At 39.0% G+C, this 11299-nt stretch overlaps 1 protein-coding gene across 1 annotated transcript in view; it reads left to right on the forward strand.

The window, feature by feature from the left end:
* Window positions 1–11299, forward strand: part of COL4A3 (collagen, type IV, alpha 3 (Goodpasture antigen)) — a 151226-nt gene that overhangs the window by 77332 nt on the left and 62595 nt on the right. The window contains exons 3-9 of the mRNA XM_011952038.1: window positions 1998–2087; window positions 6332–6376; window positions 6977–7021; window positions 7969–8031; window positions 8699–8752; window positions 9571–9597; window positions 10451–10528. Of these exons, the coding sequence (XP_011807428.1) occupies window positions 1998–2087; window positions 6332–6376; window positions 6977–7021; window positions 7969–8031; window positions 8699–8752; window positions 9571–9597; window positions 10451–10528 (402 nt within the window). The remainder of the gene's footprint in view (window positions 1–1997; window positions 2088–6331; window positions 6377–6976; window positions 7022–7968; window positions 8032–8698; window positions 8753–9570; window positions 9598–10450; window positions 10529–11299) is intronic.

Consider the following 11299-nt stretch of genomic DNA (forward strand, 5'->3'; position numbering starts at 1 on the left):
GGATTACACCCAAATCCAATGTTAAAGTAATTGTATATAAACATTAACCTAAAAAAAAAAGAAAAGAAAAAAATGTCATCTAGGAAGCTTCAGATACCTTGTACATACAACGGCAATTAAATCACAACTCTCTTGGTCTGTAAAGAATAAGTAGCAAATGCGAGAGAAAAACAAAATTTATGACAAGTCTTCATATGTATACACTATTTACAATATTGCTAAACACAAGAGAAGAACTGAAAACAAACTGATTCATTCACTTTGACAGAAGATAAACACTGAAATCCACAGATTTCTGTCCTGCAGCATTGGTTCAAGTTCGCTCCCTGGTGGAGAAATCCCACAGCAGCACGTGGTTGAGGCAAAACTTCAGCAGAGGGAAGTAGCTCCATTGCAGAATTCAAGAAAAAAAGGAATGCCGTGAAATCTCATTAATTCGCTCCATTAACTTGCAATTTGTGATAATTAAGATAGAGGCAGAACTAAAGTTTTTTTCTTTGTTTACCAAACTCTTTCCTCAGAGACACTAATTAATTGTTCAACAATATTGAAGGATGACTATTTTAAAATATTTTAAGAACATATTTAAAGCTCTTTATCTAAACTAATTTCTATATAATGTGTATGCTAATTATAATAATGATACTTATTTTAAATTATTTCATAATTCACATGTAGTTGGATTTAGGTTTTTTCTTGAATATGTGAATGTATTAAAATTCAGGTTCCCATTGAGAAGCACTTTCTCTGTGATTCTCCTTGCATTCAAGAAGCATTTATTGAGTTTCTACTATTTGCAAGATGCTATTCTAGGGTGTATAAAAGTAACCGAGTAGCGAGAGGGGTCTAGTACCTTCTTTTATTTCTCTTCTTATTGAGTGTGTGTGCACACACATAATGTAAAATAGCTGACTTGTTCTTTTTTGTTTTAATTTGCCAATTGTGTAACTAAATTGACCCAATTAACCAAATCAGCCGGTGGCCTTTACTTTTGAAGAGTACAGTCGGCCCTCCTTATCCAGGCGCTCTGAATCGTCAGATTCAACCAATGGCATATTGAAAATACTTGTGGGGGGGATAATAAAAAATAACAGTACAACAATAAAAGATAATACAAATGAAAAAATGCAGTATAACAACTATTTGCAAAGCATCTGCATTGTATTAGGTATTATAAGTCACCCAGAGATTCAAAGTATATGGAAGGCTGTTCTAGGTTATATGCAAATACTATGCCATTTTGTGTAAGACTTAAGGATCCACAGGTTTTCGTGTGGGGGGAAGGTCGTGGAACCAATGCCCCACCGACACTGAGGGACAAACGTAATTCCAAGATATACATCCATGGGAAGATTATTTGTTGGTAGAACCCTGTCAAGCCTTGGGCTTAAAATACTTTCACTCACTTTTACTAGGTACTTTCCCCTAATATTATCCGACTCCTTCTAAAACATTACTGAGCTCACACCTTCTTGGTTATGCCACCCTTGCTACCTCTCCTGCATCTCCCACACAAATAGCAGACTACTAATGCCTGTGTATTAAAGGGCTGAGACTCATAACTTGCCTGTTGGTGTTCTTTCAAGCTACATAGTAATTATGCACACTCCCCAAACATCTTCTTGCACCTGAGCCTCACCGTCTCTCCATCCCACAACAAACACTCCACTAACCTTGAAGCTTCTTCCTGGGCTTTCCTTTTCATTTTTTATTCCTTCTCGGTTAAGCTCTGCTCTACATAGCCCTACCGTGGGGGAAAGTCAAGTTTCTACAAGACCAAGAGCCACCACTTTCAAGCCTATAGACAAATACCAACAACTGGTAGCTTTCTGGTTACTCAGTCCCTCCTGAGTGCTAATTATGAATTTTTTAATCCAAGGAAAAAATACACAGAGTCATCATGAAGTCATAAACAAGAGAACATAATGGTTATTGGTGTGTCTATTGTTAGACAGTTGCTGTTCTGTGTGTTTCTCACCTTGTTTTGGTTTTAACAGGGGGAGAGAGGCTTTCCTGGACCCCCTGGTTCTCCTGGCCAGAAAGGATTCACAGGTCCTGAAGGCTTGCTTGGACCACAGGGACCCAAGGTATGTCATCCTGCAAGCTTGGAAAATCCCCAACCCACCTAACCCTCTTCATGCCTACCCCCTGGGCTGTTGCAAACCTGGAGAGAATTCCACATCTTAGCCAACTGCTAGGTGCATGGCAAACTCCTCGTCCCCAGTATTAGCTGGCCACATAGAACCACAACCTGTTCCAAGACTATTGCAAATGATCATCATTAGCTTCAAGTCTGTGGCTCAAATTCATCTCCATCTCCCTCCCTAATCTACACAATGTCTACATCTGCGTCTGTTCCCACCTCTATTCCTTCTGCAGTGAAAAATGAGAGCTCTTTTCCCTTCTATTCAAGACCTGTCCAACCACCTGTGCCCCCATCCTTGGAATTCCTTGTTCCACGAGGTGCCTCCCCTCTCTCCAGACATTCCAGCTTTTCTTTTGTTATTTGCTTTTCTCTTCCAGTTCTTAAACATGCAACTATTTTCCCATCATAATACAAAACTTCCTCTCCATCTTTTAGGTCTTGTGCCCAAATGATTGCTGTGTTTTCCCTGACTTTCCTTTCTCTGTCAAACTTCTTAAAAGAATAGTCAAACATGCTGCCTGTAGTTCATCTACTATTCGATACTTAGTAATAAGTTGCCTGCTACCACCTCTCCTCTGAAAACACTCCAGCAAAGATCACCAATGGCCTTCAAGTGACCAATGCCAATACATACTTTTGTGTCTTAATCTGATCTGAACCCCTCTGCTTAGTTTCAAATTATGTGGATCGCTCTCCTCTCCTTGAAACACTTGTCTGTCTTTGTTTCTGTATTTCTCCTGTCTCTCCATCCTTCCCTTCCTTGTCTATCTTTGTTTCTGTATTTCTCCTGTCTCTCCATCCTTCTCTTCCTTGTCTATCTTTGTTTCTGTATTTCCCCTATCTCTCCATCCTTCCCTTCCTTGTCTGTATTTCTCCTGTCTCTCCATCTTTCCCTTCCTTCATGGGTTTCTCTTTTCCTTCTGGTCCCTTAAATATCCAGAGTCTACGACCCTTCACACTCATCACACATTCTTATCCTAAAGTCTGTGATACAGCAAAGGCCTTTGTTTAAATAAATACCCTAGAGGATTTACTAAATAACTGCATAACCACTGGATTTGCTGAGTACTCTTTCCTGCTGTGGACATTAGCTAGACTTAAGCCTGGCTTCTCACGCACCCACACATTCATTCCCCTGACTACTGACCTCCAGCAGGCTATAAACCAACTAATGAGCTATGAAAAATAATTACAGTTGATCTACACAGGGTCTTTTAAAAATTTCATAATATATTAGAATATGTATTACAGGCCAGATGCAGTGGCTCATGCCTGTAATCCCATCACTCTGGGAGGCTGAGGCAGGAGGATCACTTGAGCTCACAAGTTTGAGGCCAACCTGGGCAACATAAGGAGACCCAGTTTCTACCAAAACTACAAAAATTAGCCAGGTGTGGTGGCATATGCCTGTGGTCTCAGCTACTCAGGAGGCTGAGGTGGGAGGACTGCTTGAGCCCCGGAGGCAGAGGCTGCAGTGAGCCATGATCATGCTACTGCACTCCAGCCTGGGTAACAGAGTGAGACCCTGTCAAAAAAAAATTTAAAAACCATACATATATATGTATTAGAATAATGTATGGAACATGTAAATGATAATCAAAATCAAAGCCATCCTACTGCATATGTACTCTGTGCCAGGCATTGGGCAATTTATTTCTCCCTGGATCTCATTTACTCCTCACATTGATCCCACAAATCATGACTATGGTGACTTAATTACCTCCACTACGTGGAGGTAATTCATGGATGAGAAAACGGACACAGAGCACTTGAGTAATTTTTCCTGGGTCATGGAGATCACAGGGAACAAAATCAGAGTTCAAACGTGGTTTGACATTGTGTGGGGGTTTTCTTCACACCAAACAATTCTCCAACTCTCTGGATGCCAACTGGGTACCCAACAATTCAGTTATGACATTAAATACGTGGGGTTAGTCCAGACCCCATCGGGTAAGGGCTCAGTCCTACAAGACTGTCCCTGCTTCAGGACTAGTCATAAGTAGTGGGTCCTCAGTTACCCGTAATTCCATCCAACTTGGCTACAAATAAATCAGGGGTTCCCATGACCCCCTCCTCCGGTTTGATAATTTGCTAAAGAACCTCATAGAGAACTCATGGGAATATTTACCAGTTTATTATAAAGGATATGAGCGAGAGATGAAGTGATACATTGGAGGAGGCCCAGAAGGGTCCCAAGTGCAGGAGCTTCTGTCGCCATGGAGTTGAGGTGCACTACCCTCCTGGAAGGTGAATGTTCACCCACCCAGAAGCTCTCTGAACGTCATGCTTCAGGGATTCTTATGGAGGTGTCATAATGTGGGCAGGATCAATTATAAACTCAATCTCTAGCTCTGCTTTCCTCACTGAAGGGTGCAGCTGGAGCTGAAAGTTTCAAGCTTCTAATCATGGCTTGGTCTTTCTGATGACCAGTCCCACCTGGGAGCCCACCAAGAATTGCCTCCTTAGAACAAAAGACACTTCTATCACCCAGGATATTCCAAGTGAGGTCAAACACCAAATATTAGAACAAAAGATGATCTTTACTCCCCTATCATTCAGAATATCAGAAGGGTTTTTAGGAGCTCTGTGTCAGGAACCAAACGTATAGAACAAATATGTATTTCTTATGTCACATACATGATGCCAGAATCAAACTCTTGAAACCACACCCACAGCTTACATGTAAAATGCAAAAGCTTGCTGTTTTCCAGTAATTCTGCCATTTCCCTGTCTACCATATTCATGTATGCGTTCTTTTTGTCCATTTCTACTTCTGATCCTAATTTTGAAGAAGTCATTCAGATTCTGGGCAGAAACTGAACATTGACTTCCTCTAGGGCATGGACCCAGGTTTTCTTCCATTTCTATTGGTAGAACGAGTTTGCCACTTCAACCCTGGACTTAAATCAGCCTAATGCCAATTCCTTTTTTCAAAAAAATTGTTATCTATAGTCTACTCTGTTTCATTCTCTTCAGCATTTCTTTAGAGGTGCTGAAATTCATTAAAATAGTCAAAAACACATGGCACTTAGTATGGGTTATATAAGTGCAGGCATTCCAGAAAATTAATCCAGAAAACCTGAGTGCCATGTTGTCATAGATTCATATTTTAAAGCATATAAGGCTTATAGATATATATTAATAGCTACAAAAGATAATACAATCAAAGACAGATAATTAGAGAATATTAAAACCTGACCAAAAAGATGTTTTAGATTTACAAGATTTCTATCTTAATTTTAAATATTTTCTGCATGAAAAAAATTTACAATGAGAAAGTAAAACCTGCAAGTAAGACCTTCTGCTTTCTGTATCATAAGAATAGAATTCTGTAGGGAAGAGGAATGTCCTTGGCCTTGAACACAGCCACGCACCCCCAGAATTCCACCATAGATGGGAGAGACTGACTTTGGCCTGGACAGGGCAATCTCAGAGGATTCTGTAACAACCCTTTTCTCAAATAATAACAATAAAATTAAAAACCAAAACAAACTGAAACTCTCTGGAATGATGAAAATGGCTTTTGGACAATGAAACTTTCACACTACGTGGCCTAGCTGAAACAGTCACCATTTAAGGTTATTCTCTAAGAAACAGGACGTCGAACTGAATGCATCACATGCCCAAAGCAAGTTTCTCTCTGGTTCAGGCAGTCCTTACTTGGCTATTTATTTCCTTGTGCATGTCAGGCACATTTTGTTAATAGAGTGTTTCTTGTGTACAGAAATACTGGCTGCCATTCTCATCCACCATTGTAGTTGTGTCATTCATTTTTATCAGACCTCAGCAGCTGTGAGGCTAATTAGGACTTTTGCAGCAGCTCTTCACAGATTTTAAAGTGCCCAAGAATCACTAAGGAATCATGTTAAAAATGCAGATTCTGGGTCAATAGTCTGGGAGGTGAGGCAGATCTAAGATTCTACATTTCTAATAAGCTTCTGGGTAATGCTAATGTTGCAGGCTCCAAACCCCACTTTGAGTAGCAAGGGTTTGGATGAATTTTTGTCTTTTCTGATAAACAATTTAGCTCCAATGAAATAAGCGAGCAATTGAATCTTATTAACAATGAAATCATCAGAAGGGCAGAACAGCTTGGCATGTGACTAAGACTGGGTTTCATGTATGGGTTTCTTAGTGCAAAATAATTTTCAGAGTGTTTACTTTTTCTTTTTTACTTGAATCTAGGGCTCTCCAGGATTTCCAGGACTCACAGGTCCCAAAGGTGTAAGGGTTAGTAGTCCAACCAGTCCATCCTGATTGTTGATGAACTCATTCTTTTTGAAAGATCAGCTTTTCACTGTAAGATTTACACAAATATCAGAAAGGAGTGCACTGCGTATGGTTCCATAGATGAAGTTCAAGAACAGGTAAAACTAATCTGTAATGGTAGATGTCAAAGAAGTGGTTACCACATTAGGGGCAAGTGTTAAACCGACAAAGAAAGGCCATGAAGGAACCTCTGGAGTGATACAGATGCTCTGTGTCTGATGGGATGATGGTATATAAAACTGCACGCAGGTCAACATTCGTTAAGCTGTTCAGTTAAGCTGTTCTCAAAAGACTTGGAGCACTTAATTGTATGCAAATTGTACCTTAGAAATCTATCCAAAAAAGCCAAAACTAATCTTAATGATATCTTTTTAAGAGTGACATAAATGTGAGATTTACAAAAGTTTGTTAAAGCTTTGGTGTTTGTTTTCCCAATCGTTTCGAGCCATTCCCAGTTATAGTTGCAGAAAAAAAGTATTGCAATGGCAAATAAATTTGTTTATATATTGAACATTTTTAAAGTTTTTTTTTGTCACCCCCTCCTTTTTTCTATGTCTTCAGGGAGTAACTGGATTGCCAGGATTTTCTGGTTCTCCTGGACTTCCAGTAAGTAATGGGAAAAATCCATAGCTAGAAAATTTAAAAATAAGCTCATTTTAATAAAGATGTTAAAACGGTCATGTGAGAAAATGTGTTCTGATGCATTCCCTACATGAAGAAATAGCACCTTAGGATGGTATATTATATTAGTGTGTGGATTTTTATGTCACATGAGTCAAATTGTACTTCCTGAAATACAAGCAGGACAGGATAGGATAGGGTAGGATAATTAGTAAATTATATAGTAAGTCGGCCCTCCATATCCATCGATTCCACATCCATGGATTCAGCCAACCAACTGTAGACCAAAAATATTTTTAATAATAAAAATTGTACAAACTTAAAAACCATTACAGTATAACAACTATTGACATAGCATTCACATCGTATTAGGTATTATAAGTAATCTAGAGATGACTTTAAGTATACAGGAGGATATGTATAGGTTATGTGCAAATACTATACTATTTTATATAAGAGACTTAAGTATCTATGGATTTTTGTATTCATGGAGGTCCTAGAACTAAACCCCCACAGGTACTGAAGGAAACTGTATGTTACAAGCTGATAGAACAGCATAGGATAGAATGAAATGATTGTATTTAATAGCATAGAATAATAAAATAGTTTCATCTGTGTACACTTTCCTCCTCTTTTTCCCTTCCTTTCTCCCCAGCTTAAAACAGCGTGTTAAGGGACTTTTTTATTTTATGGATAAAAGGCTTTTGCTTTATCTTAAATACCTGCATCTAACTTGATAAGTCTTCATTTTAGTCAGCCTGTTTAGTTCGTTGTTACTGGAATTATACACAAAACCACAATGTACATTTCCTACTTAACCATTTAAATAATCATTTATATTTCAAGAGTTATTAAATCAGTCCCTCTTTTCCCTTGAGTTCAGTGCTGTTTCTTGGGATGACCTTCCTCATTGAGACTTGTTCTTCTTCCAGGGCACCCCAGGCAATACTGGGCCTTATGGACTTTTTGGTGTACCAGGATGCAATGGTTCTAAGGTAAGTACTTTTCACACAGAAGATGATTAATAAATGTTTTGCTGAATGACTAAATCAAGGTGAAGTGGCAATGAAAGGAAGACAGGCTTCCCTTGAAACATTCCTTTAGACCAGAACCAACAGTACAATTTGGAGCCAGGAAACTTCCTATTTTCTTTCTTTGCATTGCTTGCTTTCTAATTGTCTTTTAAGGAAAGTTCTCCCACAGAAAGAAAACTTGGAGCTCAACTGGTTGTTTTCATCTGAGGCTGTGTATATAAATCAGAAATCAAAGCTTTGAGTGCAGAATTAGTTTTAGAAGAGGAATGACTGAGCTTTTCAGTGTTCACTCACCTCCTTTTGTTTTCGAACTGAGCTCTCCTTTTCTCCAGAATGGTGGCCATGAATGAACTAATTACTCAAGTTTGAAGGAAACAGCAATTAAAAAGTTCTTGGCGCAATTAGACTTTGCCATTTATGCACAATTTGAGAAACAGTATTCTAATCCTGTTTTTAATTAAGATAATGGTTTTTTGGTCTTCAGCCTCATGACCCAGTAGCCATAAGGAATTTGGGTTACTTTGTCTAGATTTACCATTGCAAAGTTGGAAGCGAGAAACAGGAAAAATATCTGAATAGGCTATTCTAGAACAACTAAGAATAATAACAAACCGTGTATGTCTTTTAGGGTGAGCGGGGGTTTCCAGGACTCCCAGGGACACTGGGCTACCGAGGGATACCGGTAGGTTTGCATTTCTAATCCCCATCAAAGACGTAAAGCATAAATAAAAGTGGTCTACTCCATATGGCCATATACACAAATCCGTCATGACTTTAGGGAAGTCTGGGGTAGCCATAGTAGACATTCAACTAATAGTTAGGGAATGGATGAATACATGCATTATGAACGTAGGGTTAGAAGTTGAGACTTTGTTTTGCTTTTGAGACATCCAAGTGGAGATGCATGAGAGGTACGTGGATTCACTGAGAGAAGAGGTTCCAGCTGGTGGTGACTCAAGGAGTCACAGTGAGGAGAACAGGGGCTTAGAACTGAGACTTAGCTCCAGCGGTGATGTTGAGATAAAAGAGAATGAGCCTGTAAAGGAGGAGCAGCCCTGGTGGGAGAAAGAAAACCAGCAGGGGTGTCTTATGAAGGTCCAGGAAAGACCTACTGTAGTAGAAGGGAGTGGCAGACAGCTGCTGGATGCTGCTGCAAAGTCCAATCAGAGGAGGACTGACATGTTGGCATTGGTTTTAGCAACATCAATATCATGTCTGACCTTAGCAAGGGACAATTCCACGGCAGGATGGAGCAGGGGGCAGATTTGGAACTGAGGAAAGGGTGGGAAATGAAGGAAATGGGAAGTTCCCAGGTGAGATGAAGGAAAGACAGGACAATATGGTGGGAGGTAAAAGATTAAGGGAAGACTTTGCTTTGTAAGCCTGTGGGAGGTGTATGGTGGGGAGAGGATGCAAAACAGGAGAGAGGGCAGAGCAGACCGAGTAGGAGTGTGTGCGTTTGATTTTCCTCTAGTTGTTCATAGGCTGCTTTTTTCCTAGGGTGCTCCTGGTTTGAAAGGACAAAAGGTAAGTCATTGGTGGAATGCTGTCGCTGAAAACCTCTAATTGTACAGATGAAAAAGACTTCTAATAAATAATGAGACTTAAGTCATTACAAATAAGATTTCATAATCCAGACCTTAATCATTCAGAAACAATAATAATTGGGACATGATATTTATTCCTATTAAAAAGCTCCTTCTGGCTCTTGTCATAAAGAGTCTAACAGGTTTTGTATCATTGTTTAAGGAAATAGGGTCTTGGAGAAGAAAAATGACCTCATGCTCAGGGCCCCACATTGCTATTTTTGGTGTCTTGGGAAATGACTTATTACCCCTGCATCTTTCTTCTTTCCACTGTAATTTTTTTTTTTTTTTTTTTTTTTTTTTTTTTTTTTAGACAGAGTCTTCCTCTGTTGCCCAGGCTGGAGTGCAGTGGCATATCTCAGCTGACTGCAACCTCCACCTCCTGAGTTCAAGCGTTTCTTCTGTCTCAGCCTCCCAAGTAACTGGGATTACAGGTGCACATCACCACGCCCAGCTAATTCTTGTATTTTTAGTAGAAATGGGGTTTCGCTATGTTGGCCAGGCTGGTCTCGAACTCCTGACCTCACGTGATCTGCCTGTTTTGATCTCCCATAGTGCTGGGATTACAGGCATGTGGCACTGTACTTGGCCCACTGTAAATTTTTGATTTTAGGAAATAGGAAATTGCTTTGAAATCTTCATAATGGAATAATTACAAAATCATAAATCATTTCTCTGAGTATCTATCTTGAAAAGCACTTTTATATTTGAAGAAGTATAACTTTGAATAAGCACTTGGAGGGGTTTTGAAAATATAACATTGATGATGTTTGGTGAACTTCTTCATTTTCAAGGGTGCTCCTGCTAAAGGAGAAGATATAGAACTTGATGCAAAAGGTGACCCCGGGTTGCCAGGGGCTCCAGGACCCCAGGTACAGCACTTAAGAGAAGGTCCCTATTATTCTCAGTTCTTCACTCTCTCTTTCTCTCTCTTTTCGCCTCTCTTTCCTCCATCTCTCTTTTTCCCCATAGGTTCCTCTCACTCTCTTAAGAAGATTTTAAATAGAAATTCCTATTTATTCTATTTACATGTCTGGCCTCATTTCATTCTAAAGCTTTCACCCTATTCTAGAAAACTACATGATGCTGATATGCAAAGATGATTTGAGTATGTTTTTCATCCTCTTCTTCATTCTCAGTCACCAAGCTGGCCTGAATCTAACAGGAATAGTTATGTTTCACTTACTTTGTATTTGTTGAAAATAAGGATAGATTTGTATCACACATTGAATATCATTTAAAACTGTAATTTTAAATAACAGCCCTATTTTAAAATTTGCATAATGATAAAAGGCTTTTATTTAAATGCAACTCCCTCCAGTTGAAGTTGAGATGATAAAGAAAATAAAGTTTTTTTTATTTAAATGCAACGCTCTCCAGGTGAAGTGTTTGCTTTTCTGACTTATACGTATGTAGCCTGAGTATGATCCAAAAGGGATACAAAGAGTCACAACTGCCTTTGGGTCTTTGTGTGCTTTGCTTTGTGATTCAAAACGACCCTTTCATAGACCTAAACCACAGGTGCTAACTTTCAGGTTATAATTATATATAACCAAAACTAACTAGTTATATATATGTGTGTGTTATATATTTACATATATGTTATATTATTTTATATATATATATATATATTTTTTTTTTTT

The sequence above is a fragment of the Colobus angolensis genome, unplaced genomic scaffold (genome assembly GCF_000951035.1).
Source record: "Colobus angolensis palliatus isolate OR3802 unplaced genomic scaffold, Cang.pa_1.0 Scaffold33, whole genome shotgun sequence".
Classification (NCBI taxonomy): domain Eukaryota; kingdom Metazoa; phylum Chordata; class Mammalia; order Primates; family Cercopithecidae; genus Colobus; species Colobus angolensis.